The 20,991-nt window shown below is 49.7% G+C and overlaps 1 protein-coding gene across 1 annotated transcript; it reads right to left on the bottom strand.

Annotated features, from left to right (window-relative positions):
• Window positions 1-2,866: 2,866 nt before the first annotated feature.
• On the bottom strand, window positions 2,867-11,218 carry tomt (transmembrane O-methyltransferase). The gene is made up of 4 exons (XM_059646957.1): window positions 11,169-11,218; window positions 6,889-7,150; window positions 4,474-4,670; window positions 2,867-3,674 (listed from the first exon to the last, which is right to left on the bottom strand). Exons 2-4 carry the CDS (start codon window positions 7,148-7,150, stop codon window positions 3,345-3,347), a joined length of 789 nt encoding a protein of 262 aa, XP_059502940.1. The 5' UTR covers window positions 11,169-11,218; the 3' UTR covers window positions 2,867-3,344.
• Window positions 11,219-20,991: the final 9,773 nt, after the last annotated feature.

Genomic DNA, 20,991 nt, shown 5'->3' on the forward strand with positions numbered 1-20,991 from the left:
TGGGCACTGTCGGAGGGTCAGTGCTGAGGGAGCGCCGCACTGTCGGAGGGTCAGTACTGAGGGAGCGCTGCACTGTCGAAGGGTCAGTGCTGAGGGAGTGGGCACTGTCGGAGGGTCAGTGCTGAGGGAGCGCCGCACTGTCGGAGGGTCAGTGCTGAGTGAGTGGGCACTGTCGGAGGGTCAATGCTGAGTGAGTGGGCACTGTCAGAGGGTCGGTGCTGAGGGAGTGTCGCACTGTTGGAGGGTCAGTGCTGAGGGAGTGTCGCACTGTCGGAGGGTCAGTGCTGAGGGAGTGGGCACTGTCAGAGGGTCAGTGCTGAGGGAGCGCCGCACTGTCGGAGGGTCAGTGCTGAGGGAGCGCCACACTGTCGGAGGGTCAGTGCTGAGGGAGGACCGCACTGTCGGAGGGTCAATGCTGAGGGAGCACCGCATTGTCGGAATGTCAGTGCTGAGGGAGTGGGCAATGTCGGAGGGTCAGTGCTGAGGGAGCGCCACACTGTCGGAGGGTCAGTGCTGAGTGAGTGGGCACTGTCGGAGGGTCAGTGCTGAGGGAGTGGGCACTGTTGAAGGGTCAGTGCTGAGGGAGTGTCGCACTGTTGGAGGGTCAGTACTTAGGGAGCGCTGCACTGTCAGATGGTCGGTGCTGAGGGAGTGTCGCACTGTTGGACGGTCAGTGCTGAGGGAGTGTCGCACTGTTGGAGGGTCAGTGCTGAGGGAGCACCGCATTGTCGGAGGGTCAGTGCTGAGGGTGTGGGCAATGTCGGAGGGTCAGTGCTGAGTGAGTGGGCACTGTCGGAGGGTCAATGCTGAGTGAGTGGGCACAGTTGGAGGGTCAGTGCTGAGGGAGTGTCGCACTGTCGGAGGGTCAGTACTTAGGGAGCGCTGCACTGTCAGAGGGTCGGTGCTGAGGGAGTGTCGCACTGTTGGAGGGTCAGTGCTGAGGGAGTGGGAACAGTCAGAGGGTCAGTGCTGAGGGAGTGGGAACAGTCAGAGGGTCAGTGCTGAGGGGGTGCCGCACTGTCGGAGGGTCAGTGCTGAGGGAGTGGGAACAGTCAGAGGGTCTGTGCTGAGGGAGCGCCGCACTGTCGGAGGGTCAGTGCTGAGGGAGCACCGCACTGTCGGAGGGTCAGTGCTGAGTGAGTGGGCACTGTCGGAGGGTCAATGCTGAGTGAGTGGGCACTGTTGGAGGGTCAGTGCTGAGGGAGCGCTGCACTGTCAGAGGGTCGGTGCTGAGGGAGCGCCGCACTGTCGGAGGGTCAGTGCTGAGGGAGCACCGCATTGTCGGAGTGTCAGTGCTGAGGGAGTGGGCACTGTCGGAGGGTCAGTGCTGAGGGAGTAGGCACTGTTGTAGGGTCAGTGCTGAGGGAGCGCCGCACTGTCGGAGGGTCGGTGCTGAGGGAGCGCCGCACTGTTGGAGGGTCAGTGCTGAGGGAGTGCCACACTGTCAGAGGGTCTGTGCTGAGGGAGCGCTTGTCGCATTGCCGTGGGCCTGGAGTCATGTGAAGGCCAGACTGGGTAAAGAGGATCAGTTTTCTTCCCTGAATGATATTTTACTTTGGAATGAATTTTTATGACAATTTATGGTCATCATTAGAGTTTTGAATCCAGATATTTTAAAAATTCTCATTCTACCGTCTACAGCAATGGGAATCAAACTCAGGGCTCCAGCACGTCTCAGGTTTACAATATCATGATACCATTGTCCATCCCTCACTCTCCTGAGGACCATTTTGATAAGTCAATGCATAAACCACTTGTAGCGGTTTTAAATCAGTGAGTGACTTGTTAATCTACTTCACAGGGCAGTTAAGAATCAAGAACGTGCTTTGGGGCTGGACTGCCTTATCAGCGCAACTGAGGGACTTGGGGGAGGATAGGGATTGAGGGACACAGGGAGAGGGTAGAGATTGAGGGACTCGCGGAGAGGGTGAAGATTGAGGGACATGGACAGAGGGTGGAGATTGAGGGACATGGTGAGAGAGTAAGGATTGAGGACCTCAAGGAGAGGCTAGGGATTGAGGGACATGGGGAGAGGATAGAGATTGAGGGACACAGGGAGAGGGTGGAGATTGAGGGACTTGGAGAGAGAGTAGGTATTGAGGACCTCGGGGAGAGGGTAAGGATTGAGGGACATGGGGAGAGGGTAGGGATTGAGGGACACATGGAGAGAGTGGGGATTTAGAGACACTGGGAGTGGTGGGGATTGAGTGATAAAGGGAGAGGGTGGGAATTGAGGGACAGATGGAGAGGTGGGGATTGAGTGATAAGGGGAGAGAGTGTGGATTTAGGGACACGGGGAGAGGGCAGGGTTTGAGGGACACATAGAGAGGTGGGGATTGAGGGACACGGGGAGAGGGTGGGGATTGAGTGATAAGGGGAGTGAGTGGGTATTGAGGGACACGGGGAGAGGGTAGGGTTTGAGGGACACATGGAGAGGGTGGGGATTGAGGGACACGGGGAGAGGGCGGGGTTTGAAGGACACATGGAGAGGTGGGGATTGAGGGACACGGGGAGAGGGTGGGGATTGAGTTATAAGGGGAGAGAGTGGGGATTGAGGGATACGGGGAGAGGGTGGGGATTGAGGGACACGGGGAGAGGGCGGGGTTTGAGGGACACATGGAGAGGTGGGGATTGAGGGACACGGGGAGAAGGTGGTGATTGAGTGATAAGGGGAGAGAGTGGGGATTGAGGGACACGGGGAGAGGGTGGGAATTGAGGGACACATGGAGAGGGTGGGGATTGAGGGACACGGGGAGAGGGCAGGGTTTGAGGGATACGGGGAGAGGGTGGGGATTGAGGGACACATGGAGAGGGTGGGGATTGAGGGACACGGGGAGAGGGCGGGGTTTGAGGGACACATGGAGAGGTGGGGATTGAGGAACATGGGGAGAGGGTGGTGATTGAGTGATAAGGGGAGAGAATGGGGATTGAGGGACACGGGGAGAGGGTGGGTATTGAGGGACACATGGACAGGGTGGGGTTTGAGGGACACATGGAGAGGTGGGGATTGAGGGACACAGGGAGAGGGTGGGGATTGAGTGATAAGGGGAGAGAGTGGGGATTGAGGGACACGGGGAGAGGGTGGGGTTTGAGGGACACATGGAGAGGTGGGGATTGAGGGACACAGGGAGAGGGTGGGGATTGAGTGATAAGGGGAGAGAGTGGGGATTGAGGGACACGGGGAGAGGGTGGGGATTGAGGGACTTTGACTCAATGACATGGGTTGAAAGGGGAATTGAAGGGAGATGATGGGACAGGATTGAATCTAAGAACACTTCCTCAGTCTCAAACATTCTGCTTTTCCTCTGTCGGAACTGTGCTTTCAATCCCTGAAGGACCTGCTGTTATGTCCCTCCCTTGAGCCCAATGTAGGTTAGTTCTGCCATTCCGTCTCGGATATGTCGGAAATACTCGAGGTGTGTGCGGTGGATTTTCCAGCTGTATTTACCACAGCTCTTGGCGTACTGCATGAAGTGGGGAGCTCCAGTGAAGATCACATTGTCTGCCACTACAATACTTCCCTCTTGCAGCAGGTCATAGTCTTCCAGTAACTGCAGGTCCCTGAGGTAGCAGCGTTTCCAATGGTTCATAAAAACAAAATCAAACTTATCCACTCCAAACCTCTCTCTCAACTGAGGGATTATTTCATCCGTTGGACCAATGATCTGCTCCACCTGTTAAAAACAGAATCGTTGTAAATAATTTCGCATGAAACCTTTATTTGAGCCTATTGAAGCTGAGGGGGAAATTTGTGTTCATCAGGTGAAGGACTTCAGAATGGAACATTGTCCAACTTGTGATCTTGTGTCAGCTTTCTGCTTAAACTCCCTCTACACTGTCTCCCTTAAACAGTGCCAGGACGGGGACAGCACGGGGTTACATACAGAGTAAAGCTCCCGCTACACTGTCTCCAGCACGGGGTTAGATACAGAGTAAAGCTCCCGCTACACTGTCCCCCATCAAACACTCTTGGGACAGGGACAGCACAGGGTTAGATACAGAGTAAAGCTCTCTCTACATTGTACCCCATGAAACACTCCTGGGACAGGGACAGCACAGGGTTAGATACAGAGTAAAGCTCTCTCTACATTGTACCCCATGAAACACTCCTGGGACAGGGACAGCACAGGGTTAGATACAGAGTAAAGCTCTCTCTACATTGTACCCCATGAAACACTCCTGGGACAGGGACAGCACAGGGTTAGATACAGAGTAAAGCTCTCTCTAGATTGACCTTATCACACTGTGCATTATGTCATCATCCCATCTGTGTTAGAATCACAAACTAGCCTCATCTTTTACAAACACACAGATGCGAGTTTTACCAACTGATGAGCTGAGGTAGAGATGACAAAATGTAGGAAGTAAAATAATGAAACAAATGTGAGTTTTGACTGGGCAAGCGATCTCTCTGTTTCTCTCTCACTCTCTCTCTGTCCCTGTCGTTGGCGATGAATCAGCTACAATACTGACCATGTCCTCGTCGAATCCTGCCAGGCGGATTATTTTCTCAGCCACTGCTGCATTCCCCTTGTCCATCTCCACGGTGTAGAGCCTGGCACTGAGGGACAGGTTCCTGGCCATACGGAGAGCTGAGTAACCACAGTAAGTCCCTAGTTCCAGCACAGTTAAGGGAACAGTCTCAGAGATCAGGCGTTCCAAGATCTTCCCTACAAACGGGTTGGGGTTAGGATGTGTAAAGAGAAGGGAGTGAGAATGATAGTTTATGAGATCTTGCTGTGTGCTGTGCTGTGTTATTGCTACATAACAACATTCGGAAACGTACTTTATTAATTGTGAAGCACTGTGAGCTCTCGTCCTTCAAGAAAAATCTGACGAGACTGAGGGACATTTGAACATTTCATGACAATATTTTCTCCTGTGTCAGGGAGGTTATGGGTCTTTGCCTTCTTCGCCTCTATCCCCCTCAAGAATATTCAGCAGCTCTCATATCGTCCAGGTTTTCACCCTGAGGTCACATCAGCTCTGAGGTGTAACATCAAAGTCACGGTGGGGGTGGGACAAGGTTTGGGGACTACTGGTTTATGGAATCAAAGCAGACTGTTTTGGTACAGTTCAATGATGAGGTAATAAAATGCCAGAAGAGATTTGAAGGGCTGAATGGCCTCCTCTTAGATTATATGATACTGGAATGCAAGTGGAGTCTTTTGAAAAAAGTATATTTTGTTCATTCCTGGGATGTGGGCATCACTGGCTGGGCCAGTATACATTGCCCCTCTCTGGTTGTCCCTGTGAAGGTGGTGATTTGCTTTGTTACTGACACATGCTGAAATACAGTGAAAAAATATGGTTTTGTGTGCTAACCAGACAAATCATACCTTATGTAATTACGAAAGAGTAATGGAACAGAACGCAGACTATAGTGTTACAGTTCCAACAAAGGTGCAGGGAAAGATCAACTCTCATATCTAAGAGGTCCTTCCCAAAGTCTGATAACAGCAGGGAAAAAGCTGTTCCAGAATCTCTTGTCAAAAGTTAACTTTTTGGAATCCATTGTGAAGTTTTGATGAGATTTGGTGCGGTGAAGTGTCACTAATGCCTGTGGGTTTGGTGAGAAATCTGTGGGATTAGCCTCAATCACATTTGCTGTTTAATGTGTTCTCTGGGGTGTTCAATCATGATTTGTCTGTAACCCATATTTGTGTCATTTTACGTTGGGGAGATTCGAATATAAATTGTATCTCCTTTTGCACACTATCAACCTTTATTGTCAATAATATTCACATATTAGCTTGAGTGTGTTTTATGCTTAATTAACTAGATACTACATGTTGACTAAAGTAACCTGGCTGACCAGTTTCTCTGACAAAACAAGTTACAGTCAGATTATCATCTGGTTAATTTCATATCCGAAACAAATCAGTGCACCTTCCAACCTCAGTTGATACAATGCTTAAAATAATTTTTGGCTCCACCCAATCTGATGATGTCAGATGGACTTGAGTGAAGGAACAGCTCTGGATTTCAAAGGGGAAAGACCAACCACGGAGGTCTCCCCATTGTCTTGGCAGCAATTTCCAACACAACAATCCACTTGCCTGGATGGGTGCAACACTCAAGAAGCTCAACACCATCCAGGACAAAGCAGCCACTTGATTGGCATCACGTCCACAAACATCCCACTCCCTCCACCACTGACGCTCAGTAGCAGCAGTGTGTACCATCGACAAGATGCTCTGCAGAAATTCACCAAAGATCCTCAGGCAGCATCTTCCAAACCCATGGCCACTCCTATCTAGAAGGACAAGGGCAGCAGACACATGGGAACACCACCTCTTTCATGCCCCCCTCCAAGTCACTCAGCATCCTGATTTGGAAATATATCACCATTCCTTCAGGGTCACTGGGTCAGAATCCTGGAATTCTCTCCCTAAGGGCCTTGTGGGTCAACCCGCAGCACATGGACTGCAGCGGTTCAAGAAGGCAGCTCACCCCCACCTTCTCAAGGGCTTCTAAGGATGGGCAAGAAATGCTGGGCCCAGCCAGCAACACCCATGATGCACAAGAGAATAAACAATGGAAATTTGTCGTTCATTGCTATCAGGGAATAAACTATATCCTGTTTGAGATTGGAGCTGCTTTTCTTTTAAGATTGCCCTGTGGTTTTCCACAACAGTACTATACCGAGCAGCTTCTTCCAGCTCCCAACTTGACAGGAAGATGGTGGCAGCCAATACACCTCATGGGGTGGCCATATCTCCAGGGACCTTCCTTGAAAAGGTGCCAGTGGTGAGTGTCTGAAGGTGAATTTGGCTGCATGATTAACACTGTGCCCTCTCTGGCTCTTCGATACACTGATGGAGAGTAAGGGCAATGTGCCGCGAATCCCACACCCCTGCAGGTGCCCCACAACCAAATACCATTTACCTTTCTCTGGCCCAACGTTGCTCAGGTATTCCGAACGATAGCACCATGTGTCGAAGGTGCTGAGGATGTTTTCCAGGTCCCCGGGAATGCTGTGCGTCATCACATACTGGAAGGCCCTCTCTTCCCTGGACAGGCCAGTTGTGTAGTCCTGAATCTTCCGGAGAATTACTGCCCGCCAGAACAGCAGGAAGTAGTGGCGGTAACGAATGATGAGAGTCATCAGAAACGGGATGAAGGCCAGAGCGATGGCAGGAGAGACCATCTAGAGGCAGAGGAGGTTTGTTAAAACAAACAGTTGAGTATCTCAGGGTTAAACAGCAAGACTCAGACTCCAGAACCACCTCACCTTTACTCACTAATCTGTAACTATTTACAGAGCTCCTGCAGCACAATCCCAGCCCTGACTCTGTTTGGTCCCAGTTCAAGGAAGACCGCAGTGCACCGGATATCTAATTTGGCTCATAACCCAGAGACCCCAACAAATGCTCAGGAAACACTGGTTCAAATCCCATCACAGCAGCTGCTGAGGCTGAATTTCAATGCATAACTTCAGGACAGAATGCCTGGAATGTAATTCCAGTCTCACACATTAGGAGCATGAAGCAAACATTAAACAAAATACAGAGATCTGCAGATGCTAGGAATTTGAAACAAAACTTGAAGCTGCTGCTGAGCCTCAGCTGGCCTGGCATTATCTGTGGAGAGAAAGCAAGGTCAGTACTCAGGGAGTGCCGGACTGTCGGAGGGTCAGCGCTGAGGGAGTGGGCACTGTCGGAGGGTCAGCGCTGAGGGAGTGGGCACCGTCGGAGGGTCAGTGCTGAGGGAGCGCCGCACTGTCGGAGGGTTAGTGCTGAGGGAGCACCGCACTGTCGGAGGGTCAGTGCTGAGGGAGCGCCACACTGTTGGAGGGTCAGCGCTGAGGGAGTGGGCACTGTCGGAGGGTCAGTGCTGAGGGAGCGCCGCACTGTCGGAGGGTCAGCGCTAAGGGAGTGGGCACTGTCAGAGGGTCAGCGCTGAGGGAGTGGGCACTGTCGGAGGGTCAGTGCTGGGGGAGTGGGCACTGTCGGAGGGTCAGTGCTGAGGGAGTGGGCGCTGTCGGAGGGTCAGTGCTGAGGGAGCGCCGCACTGTCGGAGGGTCCATAAGACCATAAGACATAGGAGTGGAAGTAAGGCTTTTCAGCCGATCAAGTCCACTCTGCCATTTAAATCATGGCTGTTCAGCACCACTTCCCTGCACTCTCCCCGTAGCCCTTGATTCCTTCTGAGATCAAGAATTTGTCGATCTCTGCCTTGAAGGCATCCAACGTCCCGGCCTCCACTGCACTCCGTGGCAATGAATTCCACAAGCCCACCACTCTCTGGCTGAAGAAATGTCGTCTCATTTCAGTTTTAAATTTACCCCCTCTAATTTTAAGGCTGTGCCCACGGGTCCTAGTCTCCCCGCCTAACGGAAACAACTTCCTAGCGTCCACCCCTTCTAAGCCATACATTATCTTGTAAGTTTCTATTAGGTCTCCCCTCAACCTTCTAAACTCTAATGAGTACAATCCCAGGATCCTTAGCCATTCATCATATGTTAAACCTACCATTCCAGGGATCATCGATGTGAATCTCTGCTGGACACGCTTCAGGGCTAGTATGTCCTTCCTGAGGTGTGGGGCCCAAAATTGGACACAGTATTCTAAATGGGGCCTAACACGAGCTTTATAAAGCCTCAGAAGCACATTGCTGCTTTTATATTCCAGCCCTCTTGAGATAAACGACAACATTACATTCACTTTCTTAATTACAGACTCTACCTGCAAGTTAACCTCTAGAGAATCCTGGACCAACACTCCCAGATCCCTTTGCACTTCTGATTTGCGAATTTTCTCACCGTTTAGAAAATAGTCCACGCCTGTATTCTTTTTTTCCAAAGTGCAAAACCTCACATTTACTCACATTGAATTTCATCAGCCATTTCCTGGACCAGTCTCCTAAACTGTCTAAATCTTTCTGCAGCTTCCCCACCTCCTCAGTACGACCTGCCTGTCCACCTATCTTCGTATCATTGGCAAACTTCGCCAGAATGCCCCCAGTCCCTTCATCCACATCATTAATATATAAGGTGAACAGCTGTAGTCCCAACACTGAACCCTGCGGGACACCACTCGTCACTGGTTGCCATTCCGAAGAAGAGCCTTTTATCCCAACTCTCTCTGCCTTCTGTCAGACACCCAATCCTCAATCCAAGCTCACCTTGAACACCATGGGCCCTCACCTTGCTCAGCAGCTTCCCGTGAGGCACCGTATCAAAGGCCTTTTGGAAGTCTCGATAAATAACATCGACTGGGTTTCCCTAGTCTAACATACTTGTTACCCCTTCAAAGAATTCTAACAGGTTTGTCAGGCACAACCTCCCCTTACTAAATCCATGCTGACTTGTTCTGATCTGACCCTGCACTTCCAGGAATTTCGAAATCTCATCCTTGACAATGGATTCTAGAATTTTACCAACTACCGAGATTAGGCTAACCGGCCTGTAATTTTCCATCTTTTGCCTTGATCCTTTCTTAAACGGGGGGGTTACAATAGCAATTTTCCAATCATCTGGGACTTTCCCTGACTCCAGTGACTTTTGAAAAATCACGACCAAAGCCTCCACTATTTCCTTAGCCACCTCCCTCAGAACTCTAGGATGTAGCCCATCGGGGCCAGGAGATTTATCAATTTTTAGACCCTTTAGCTTTTCTAGCACTTTCTCTTTTGTAATGCCTACCGTACTCAACTCTGCCCCCGGCTCTCCCTAATTGTTGGCATACTAATGTCTTCCACTGTGAAGACTGACGCAAAGTACTTATTAAATTCTTCAGCTATTTCCTTATCTCCCATCACTAGCCTTCCAGCATCAATTTGGAGCTGCCCAATATCTACTTTTGCCACTCGTTTCTTTCTTATGTATTGAAAGAAGCTTTTACTATCACTTCTAATATTACTAGCTAGCCTACCTTCATATTAGATCCTCTCCTTCCTTATTGCTCTCTTTGTTATCCTCTGTTTGTTTTTGTAGCCTTTCCAATCTTCTGATTTCTCAGTGCCCTTGGCCACTTTATAGGCTGTCTCTTTTTCTTTGATACATTTCCTGACTTCCTTTGCCAGCCATGGCTGTCTAATCCCACCCAGGATAATCTTTCTTTTTCTTTGGGATGAAGCTCTGTACTGTGTCCTCAATTACATCCAGAAACTCCTGCCATTGGTCTACTGTCTTCCCCGCTAGGCTCTGCTTCCAGTTGATTTTTGTCAATTCCTCTCTCATGCCCCTGTAATTACCTTTATTTAACTGTAACACCATTACATCCGATTTTGCCTTCTCTCTTTCAGACTGAACTCTACCATATTATGATCGCTGCCTCCTAAGGGTTCCCTTACTTTAAGGTTTTTTATAAAGTCTGGCTAATTACAAAGCGCGAAGGAGGGTCAGTGCTGAGGGAGTGCCGCACTGTCAGAGGGTCAGTGCTGAGGGAGCATTGCACTGTCGGAGGGTCAGTGCTGAGGGAGCGCCGCACTGTTGGAGGGTCAGTGCTGAGGGAGCGCCGCACTGTCGGAGGGTCAGTGCTGAGGGAGCGGGCACAGTCGGAGGGTCAGTGCTGAGGGAGTGGGCACTGTCGGAGGGCCAGTCCTGAGGGAGCGCCTCACTGTCGGAGGGTCAGTGCTGAGGGAGCGCCGCACTGTCGGAGGGTCAGTGCTGAGGGAGCGCCGCACTGTCGGAGGGTCAGTGCTGAGGGAGTGGGCACTGTCGGAGGGTCAGTGCTGAGGGAGCGCCGCACTGTCGGAGGGTCAGTGCTGAGGGAGTGGGCACTGTCGGAGGGTCAGTGCTGAGGGAGGGCCGCACTGTCGGGGGGTCAGTGCTGAGGGAGTGGACACTGTCGGAGGGTCAGTGCTGAGGGAGGGCCGCACTGTCGGGGGGTCAGTGCTGAGGGAGTGGACACTGTCGGAGGGTCAGTGCTGAGGGAGTGGGCACTGTCGGAGGGTCAGTGATGAGGGAGCGGGCACTGTTAGTGGTGATGACGTTTGAATGAGAAGTGAATGCACTTGGTCATTTGTGAATGTTCCTGAGAACTGATTAAAAAAGAGAAGAGGTATTCTTGTCAGAGTCCTGTGCCCACTTTGATCCCTCAACCAGCTTTACGAGTTTGCTGTGTACAGATCTGGTTGCTATGCCTCCCACTGTATGACAGAGATCAGACTTCAGACATTGTGGTGGACCCTGTGTGAATGAATGTGTTGTTTTCTATTCCTACCTTTGTGACAGTGTCTCGGAGACACTGTGCTCCCTCGTGCTGCTGTGTTAGTTTACACACGGACTGCTGAGTTCTCTTTGCAACCCTCTCTCACAGATCACATTCATGTAAGGCCTTCGAGAAGTTTCTGGAAACCCTCTGGGATCAGGTTCTGTGAACCAGATGTTCAAACGTCTAATTTCTCAGATACACGTGGCCTCCGATAGAATCTGGTCCTTAGCTGAAACAATGAGGTTCATTAAAATGTAATGGAGCTCACTGTGTCTCTTAATAGCTGGCAATCCACATGGAACTTAATCCTCAGGTACTGCAACATGAACAGTTCCTCTCCCACACTATCAAACTCTGGCTCTCTTCCTGTCTTTTCCTTCATGCCTCTTCTTCTATCACTTACGTTTACACCCGCCCTCTCTCACTCCTCCTGCCTCACTCTCTCTAATTTCCGCCATCTTTCATATCTGGGACTGCAGCTCCAGCTTATATGAGCAGCCGTCCTGGTTTCTCTCAGACTCCCCAGAGATCCAAGCTCCAACAGCTATCGGGAAAATGCTGAGATGTCAGGTATTCACCCCTGTTCAGGTTGCCCCCTCAGCACCCTTTCAGCACCGTGGTCCCTCAGCACTGACCCTCCGACAGTGCCCGCACCCTCAGCACTGACCCTCCGACAGTGCCCGCTCCCTCAGCACTGACCCTCCAACAGTGCCCGCTCCCTCAGCACTGACCCTCCAACAGTGCCCACTCCCTCAACACTGACCCTCCGACAGTGCGGCGCTCCCTCAGCACTGACCCTCCGACAGTGCCCACTCCCTCAACACTGACCCTCCAACAGTGCACACTCCCTCAGCACTGACCCTCTGACAGTGCCCGCCCTCTCAGCACTGACCCTCCGACAGTGCCCGCTCCCTCAGCACTGACCCTCCGACAGTGCCCGCTCCCTCAGCACTGACCCTCCGACAGTGCGGCGCTCCTTCAGAACTGACAGAAGAAGAAAGAACAAAGAAAATTACAGCACAGGAACAGGCCCTTCGGCCCTCGAAGCCTGTGCTCATCCAGATCCTCTGTCTAAACCTGTCATCTATTTTCCAAGGACCTGTATCCCTCTGCTCCCTGCCCATTCATGTTTCTGTCTAGATACATCTTAAATGATGCTATCGTGCCCCCCTCTACCATCTCCGCTGGCGTGTTCCAGGCATCCACCACCCTCTGCGTAAAGAACTTTCCTCGTATATCTCCCTTAAACCTTTTGCCTCTCACTTTGAACTCATGACCCCTAGTAATTGAGTCCCCCACTCTGGGAAAAAGCTTCTTGCTATCCACCCTGTCTATACCTCTCATGATTTTGTAGACTTCAATCAGGTCCCCCCCTCAATCTCCGTCTTTCTAAAGTAAATAATACTAATCTACTCAACCTCTCTTCATAGCTAGTGCCCTCCATACCAGGCAACATCCTGGTGAACCTCCTGTCCACCCTCTCCAAAGCCTCCACATCCTTTTGGTAATGTGGCGACCAGAACTGTACACAGTACTCTAAATGTGTTCGAGCCAAAGTCCTATACATTCATAACATGACCTGCTAAGTTTTGTACTCAATACCCCGTCCGATGAAAGAAAGCATGCCGTATCCCTTCTTGACCACACTATCAACCTGCGTTGCCACCTTCTGTGTAGAATGGCCCTGAACAGCAGATCTCTCTGTACATCAATTTTCCCCAGGACTTTTGCATTTACTGTATAGTTTGCTCTTGAATTAGATCTTCCAAAATGCATCACCTCACATTTGCCTGGATTGAACTCCATCTTCCATTTATCTGCCCAACTCTCCAATCTGTCTATATTCTGCTGCAGTCCCCTTCACTATCTGCTACTCCACCAATCTTAATATCATCTGCAAACTTGCTAATCAGATCGTCTATACCTTCCTCCAGATCATTTATGTCTATCACAAACAACAGTGGTCTCAACATGGATCCCTGTGGAACACCATGCAGTCACAGTTCTGCATTTTGAGAAACCCCCTCCCACTACAACTCTCTGTCTCCTGTTCCCCAGCCAATTCTCTATCCATCTACCTAGCACACCCTGGACCCCATGCGATTTCACTTTCTCCATCAGCCTACCATGGGGAACCTTATCAAACTCTTTCTGAAGTGACACTATGGCACTCCCTCAGCACTGACCCTCTGACAGTGCGGTGCTCCCTCAGCACTGACCCTCTGACAGTGCGGTGCTCCCTCAGCACTGACCCTCTGACAGTGCGGCGCTCCCTCAGCACTGACCCTCTGACAGTGCGGCGCTCCCTCAGCACTGACCCTCCGACAGTGCGGCGCTCCCTCAGCACTGACCCTCTGACAGTGCGGCGCTCCCTCAGCACTGACCCTCCGAAAGTGCGGCGCTCCCTCAGCACTGACCCTCCGACAGTGCGGCGCGCCCTCAGCACTGACCCTCCGACAGTGCCCGCTCCCTCAGCACTGACCCTCCGACAGTGCGGCGCTCCCTCAGCACTGACCCTCCGACAGTGCGGCGCTCCCTCAGCACTGACCCTCCGACAGTGCGGCGCTCCCTCAGCACTGACCCTCCGACAGTGCGGCCCTCCCTCAGCACTGACCCTCCGACAGTGCGGCGCTGCCTCAGCACTGACCCTCTGACAGTGCAGGGCTCCCTCAACACTGACCCTCCGACAGTGCCCGCTCCCTCAGCACTGACCGTCCAACAGAGCCCGCTCCCTCAGCACTGACCCTCCGACAGTGCGCCGCTCCCTCAGCACTGACCCCCCGACAGTGCCCATTCCCTCAGCACTGACCCTCCGAAAGTGCAGCTCTCCCTCAGCACTGACCCTCCAACAGTGCCTGCTCCCTCAACACTGACCCTCCGACAGTGCCTGCTCCCTCAGCACTGACCCTCCGACAGTGCCTGCTCCCTCAGCACTGACCCTCCGACAGTGCAGCTCTTCCTCAGCGCTGACCCTCCGACAGTGCCTGCTCCCTCAGCACTGACCCTCCGACAATGCTGTGCTGCTTGGTTTCATACAGATCGGGAGCTGAAGTCGGCCACTCGGCCCCCTACACCTGTGTCACTGTGAGTTCAGATCATGTCCTGTACATTGCTGTATTTTCTTACATACTGTCAACAAATGCGCCTCACTATTCCTGTGAACAACCTTCCTTGTAGTGTCTGGATAGTTTGATCATCCTTGCAGATCTCTTGATGCTATCATCTTTCAGAGTGCTGGACTTCACCCTTGAATGGTCTTGACCTGTAGATATGTGCCTCGTGTGTTGTTAACATGTGGAGTGCTGTTATGATGGTCCTGTACAGCTTCATTTTCTAATAGCATCTTTGTATGTGAGTGTGTGTCTGATGAACAGCTGGAGGACTTTCAACAGAAGTTGCTAGAAAAGCTCAGCAGGCCTGGCAGCATCTGTGAAGAAGAAACATCAGAGTTAATGCTTCCGGTCCATGACCCTTCCTCAGAACTGGACCCAAAACGTTAACTCTGACTTGTTTCTTTGCAGATGCTGCCAGACCCGCTGAGCATTTCCAGCAACTTCTGTTTTTGATCTTGATTTACAGCATCCGCAGTTCTTTTGGTTTTCACTTGGAGTAATGTACCACCCCACGAGTTAGCTTGCATTTCTTCCCATCGTTTGCTCCATTCAGACTTGTGACATTGTAGGATCTGTGTTCCCTGCACAGTTTGGATATCTCTGCATGTTTCATGTTCCCAGTGCAGGATGTATGACTCAGACCATCTGTTTTCTCTACACATTAGTCACTTATAGAGTCAGAGTCGTACTCTTTAGTTCAACTTGTCTGCGCCAACCATGTTCCCAAACTAAACTAGTCCCACCTGCCTGCACTTGGCCCATATCCCTCCAAACATTTCTTGTTTACATCCTTATCCAATGTATTTTAAATGTTGTAACTGTGTGCACATCCACCAATTTGTCTGGCAATTCATTCCACACACAAAAGTTGCCCCTCATCTTTCTCCTCTCATCTTAAAAGTACACCCCTAGTTTTGAACTCCCCTACCCTGGGGAACAGACTGTTGTCCGTGCCTCTCGTGATTTGATAAATCTCATTAAGATCACCCCTCAACCTCATATGCTCCAATGAACTAAAGCCCCGGACGTAACCAGTCTATTGTTATGACTCAAACTGTCCAGTTCCAGCAACATCCGGGTAAATCTTTTCCGAACCCTCTCCAGTTTAATCGTATCCCTCCTATAACAGGGCAATGGTGAATTCAATTTTAAGAATGCAGAATTATAAGCTGGTCTGATGGCAGCTGTTGTTGATTGGGGTAAAAACCCTTTGATGAGTCATATAGTCATAGAGAACGGAAACATACCCTTCAGTCCAACCTGTCCATGACAACCAGACATCCCAATCTGACCAAGTCCCATTTGCCAGCATTTGGCCCATATCCCTCTAAACCCGTCCTGTTCATATACCCATCCAGATGCCTTTTAAATGTGGTAATTGTAGCCATCTCCACCACTTCCTCTGGCAGCCCCTTCCTTAAATGTGCCACCCTCTGTGGGAAAAACTTGCCTCTTAAGTCCTTTGTAGATCTTTCTCCTACACCTAAAAGCTCTGCCCTCTAGTTTTGGACTCCTCTTCTCTGGAAAACCCTCTCCATGCCCCTCATGACTTTATAAACCTCTATAAGGTCACCACCTCAGCCTCCGATGCTCTAGGGAAGATAGCCCCAGCCCATTCAGCGTCTCTCTCTCTCGCTCAGACCCTCCAACCGCTGGCAACGCCCTTGTAAATCTTTCCCGCACTTTCAGATTTAATATTTTTCCTGTGAGAATCTGAAAGTTGGATACTGGCACAAGATGGCTTCTCGCTGCAAGTTAGCAACACAATGGCTTCTAGCCTGGGAACTGTAAATTCTGCTAGAGCTGCTCTTCTAGCCTCGGAACTCTGAGTTTTGCTCGAGCTGCATAAATAACGCAGTAATGATAAGATAATGCAGTACTAACCATTTCTAGCTGACCTTCAATAGCAAATGTTATGGCGCCATATGGTGAGACAAAAAGTAACCGAAGCATTGTGACATAAGTTGTTTACCAGTTAATACTATTGGATTATGTTAGTGTCAATGGACCAATATCATGTATTGATTGGTAATTGTTTGAATACGCTATGCGATCACGCCGTGTACCCTGCTTTAAGAAAAGTATAAAAATGTCTTTGTATTAACCTATGATGTGCAGCTCCTTCGAGGAATACAGAAGGGCTCAACTTCTGTGTTTTCCAGATGATCTGTACCCGGCCGATTGAAGAAATAAAGAGTAAAGTCTTAAACAGCCAGACCGACTGCGAGTGTTCATTGACAGATTGCAGCATCGAGAGACCCCACCGGGGGCCCAGATTTACACCGAGAGCACCGAGACCAGAATTGAACGCAGCATGTCCTGTACAGCTGCAACATCACTCTCCCAACTCCTACACTCAGTGCACAGACCAGTGGTTCAATGGTCTCCTGGTCAATGGATATTTTTCAAGCTGGGGGAATGTTTATAATGGAGCTCCCCAGGGGTCAGTGTGGGACCTTTGCTTTTCCTGATAGACATTAATGATCTGAATCTTGGCGTGCAGGGGAATGTTTCAAAATTTCCAGACGTCAGAATCATTGCAATGGTGTCTGTGTGGAACCTCAAAAAGACATCGACACATTGGTGAAATGGAGAGAGAGCTGGCAGATGAGCTTACACACTTGGGAGAAATGAACAGGAGTCGTCCACGGCCCTTTGATCCTGCTCTACCATTCAATAAGATCGTAGCTGATGGGATTTTAACCTCAACTCTACATTCCTGCACATCCCCTGATTATGTTTCATCCCCTTGGATGTCAATCTGTCTCCCTCTGCCTTAAAAATATTTAAAGGTTCTACATCCTTTGCCTTTTGAGGAAGGCAATTGCAAAATTCCATTAAGTTCAATGCAAAGAATTGGGAGGAAAAGCATTGTGGTACAAGAAAATAGAGAGACAGTTCAAATAGAGGGCACTGTTCTCCAGGGGGTGTAGGAGCCAGTTGAGTATTTGTTACTAAAGGTGAGAAAGAGCCATAGAGTGAAGCATTCAGTGTTCCAGTCTTCACTAATTGAGAACAAGTACTGGGAGGCTAAAACTTAAATACAACAATAGTATCAGAGATAATAGGAACTGCAGATGCTGGAGAATTCCAAGATAATAAAATGTGAGGCTGGATGAACACAGCAGGCCAAGCAGCATCTCAGGAGCACATGAAGGGTCTAGGCCCGAAACGTCAGCTTTTGTGCTCCTGAGATGCTGCTTGGCCTGCTGTGTTCATCCAGCCTCACATTTTATTATCTTAAATACAACAATATTTGGACCTCAGCTGGAGTATCGTGTACAGTCCTGGGCACCACATCACAAGGAAGGATGTAAATGAATTGGAAAGAGTGCAGAAAATGTTTCTGAGAATGGTTCCAGGAATGAGATACTTCAGAGATGGGGAAAGATTGGAGAAACTGGGATTGTTTTCCTTGGAGAGGAGAAGGCTAGGAGGAGGTTTTGTACAAGGCTTCAAAATCATGTTGGACTTGGTCAGAGAGTGGGGAGAAATTGTTATCTCTCATTAAAAAAAAGAGTAAGAGCCAGAAGATAGTTTTAAGGTTTTTTTCAAAAGAAGCAAATACAAGATGAGAAAAAAAATCTAGTTCACACAGTAATAAAGTGTGGGGCTGGATGAACACAGCAGGCCAAGCAGAATCTTAGGAGCTCCTGAGATGCTGCTTGGCCTGCTGTGTTCATACAGCCCCACACTTTGTTATTTCAGATTCTCCAGCATCTGCAGTTCCCATTATCTCTCTAACTCACACAGTGAGCTGTTAGGGTTTGGAATAATACTGCCTGATAGTGTGGTCGAGGTAGATTCAACTCAGGCTTTCAAGTGGAGTATCGTAACAGTGTGCAGATTCCTGGGGAAAATGCAGGAGCCTGGCACAAAGTTAAAATGCTCCGAGAGCATTGTGACATGATGGGCCAAATGGACTTCTGCACCGTAATAATTTTGTAGTTCTGTCCTTACAAATGCATTTCTCCAAACAAATACCATTTACAAGATGAACTGTAGTACCTCACCAGGGGTCCTTAGGCAGCACCTTCCAAACCCACGACCATTTCCATCTAGAAGGACAAGGGGCAGCAGATACATGGGAACACCACCCCCCTGCAAGTGCCCCTCCAAGCCACTCACCATCCTGACTTGGAAATACATCACTGTTCCTTCACTGTCACTGGGTCAAAATCTTGGAATTCTCTCCTTAAGGACATTGTGGGTCAACCCACAGCACATGGACTGCAGTGATTCAAGGAGGCAGCTCACCCTCACCTTCTCAAGGGGCAACGAGGGATGGGCAATTACTATTGGCCTGGTCAGGGTCACCCTCATCCTGTGAAAGAAATAACAATGTGTTCTGATGAAGACAGCAACTTTCACCACAGATGGATGTGAATGAACCAGGTGAGAGTTTGTAGTATTTTTCTTGTCACAATTACGCCGTCAGGCTTTGCATTCCATATGTTTTTGTAACGAATTACATTTAAATTTAATTTGAATTGAAAGCTGTGTATCCACAGTATGACTACAGATTTCTTGGCTCCTAACCCAGTAAAACCGTGCTGTCAATTTGATCAGACGAGGGCTCGAAGCTGACACAGTCTGTGCCCCTTGATTCTACATGTACCATTACACCATCTGGGATTTTAAATCTTGCTTATATAGGGGCATTATCTGAATTAGGAATTGGATCTGCTCCAGTCGAAGTATTTTGAACTAATAAAAGCAAGAGCCTAAAATCCCTGAGGTACTTGTGGTTATTTAATAAAAGATGTAGAGGCCGCTTGGAAACACATAGGGGGAACAGAATGTTCCATGATAATTAGCTCCAGAATTAATGTTAACCTGATTAAATTTAACAACTCAGTTTCTCACTCAGCACCGAAGGCTGGTTCCAGCTTCCCCCGGGGTCTTGTTCAAGCTGCTGAAAACACAAGGGACTCACACACACACTGGCCGTCTGTTTCGATGGTACTTCTGGACCGGATGCCTGGAGAAAATTGGAGAGATGATGCTGAGGCTACTGACCCTGAAATGTCTGAATTTGGTTGAGCTAATTGGGTCTCTGGAACTCGGGGGTGAGTAGTTTGCTGTTGTTTTACATCACAGCCCACGCAGGGCACAGATTTAAGTACTGGCCAAGGAACTGAGGGAGAGATAAGGGGTTTTTCTCGTACAGGGTGTTTCTGTGAACTTCGGAGCACGGCCCTAAAGAAAAGTGGAACCAGATTCGCTCATAACTTTCAGAAGTGTGTTGGACCTAACGAGTAAATCTGTAGGACTGTGGTGAGACAGCGGATGGGTGGGACTTGTAAAATAACTCTTTCACAGAGCCAACCGAGGCAACAGCAGTTTCTGGATCTGGGCTGACCTAGCGGCAAGTAACAAGAGGGATGCAAACAGTTCACAGAGTGATTTGGATAGGTTAAGTACGTGGGCAGAAAATTGGCAGATGGAGTGTAATGTGGGAAAATGTGAAGTTGTTCATTTCGGAAGGAAGAACAAAAGACAACGGTATTATTTAGATGGAGAAAGGCTACAGAAAGCTGCAAAACAAAGGGACGGTGGTGGGGGAACTTGTGTGCGAAACACAGAAAGCTAGCACACAGGGACAGCAGGGAATCAGGAAGGGTAATGGAATGTTGGCCCTTACTTCAAGGGGTTGGAGTATTTTGTTTTTATTCATTCACAGGATGAGGGAGTCACTGACTGGCATAACATGTATTGCCCATCCCTAATTGCCCATAGAGCAGCTGTGGATCTGGAATCACATGTGGGATATCCTCATTTCAACGTAATTCCCCTAATTTAAGTTAAATTCAGAGATAGTAGGAACTGCAGATACTGGAGAATCTGAGATAACACGGTGTGGAGCTGGATGAACACAGCAGGCCAAGCAGCATCTTAGGAGCAGGAAAGCTGGGGCCTAGACCCTTCTTCAGTAATGGGGGAGGGGAAGGGGGTTTTGAAATAAATAGGGAGAGAGGGGGAGGCGGATTGAATATGGATAGAGGAGAAGATAAGCTTGGGGACCGCTTTGCAGAATACCTACACTCGGTTCGCAACAAACAATTGCACCTCCCAGTCACGAATCATTTCAACTCCCCCTCCCATTCCTCAGACGACATGTCCATCATGGGCCTCCTGCAGTGCCACAATGATGCCACCCGAAGGTTGCAGGAACAGCAACTCATGTTCCACTTGGGAACCCTGCAGCCCAATGGCATCAATGTGGATTTCACAAGCTTCAAAACCTCCCCTCCCCCACTGCATCCCAAAACCAGCCCAACTTGCCCCTGCCTCCCTAATCTGTCCTTCCTCCCACATATCGCCTCCTCCCACCTCAAGCCCCACCCCCATCTCCTACCTACCAGCCTCATCCCGCCCACTTGTCCTGTCCATCCTCCCTGGACTGACCTACCTCCTCCCTAAATCCCCACCTACACTCACCTTTACTGGCTCCATTCCCTCCTCTTTGACCTGTCTGTCTCCTCTCCACCTATCTTCTCCTCTATCCATCTCCTATCTGCCTCCCCCCCTCCCTATTTATTTCAGAATCCCCTTCCCCTCCCCCATTTCTGAAGAAGGGTCTCGGCCCGAAACGTCAGCTTTCCTGTTCCTCTGATGCTGCTTGGCCTGTGTTCATCCAGCTCTACGTCTTGTTATCTAAGATAAACTCAGTTGTTTTCAACCCAGGTTTGTCACTCTTGAACTGAATATTGTTCAAT

This window comes from Stegostoma tigrinum, chromosome 6, assembly GCF_030684315.1.
Source record: "Stegostoma tigrinum isolate sSteTig4 chromosome 6, sSteTig4.hap1, whole genome shotgun sequence".
NCBI lineage: Eukaryota > Metazoa > Chordata > Chondrichthyes > Orectolobiformes > Stegostomatidae > Stegostoma > Stegostoma tigrinum.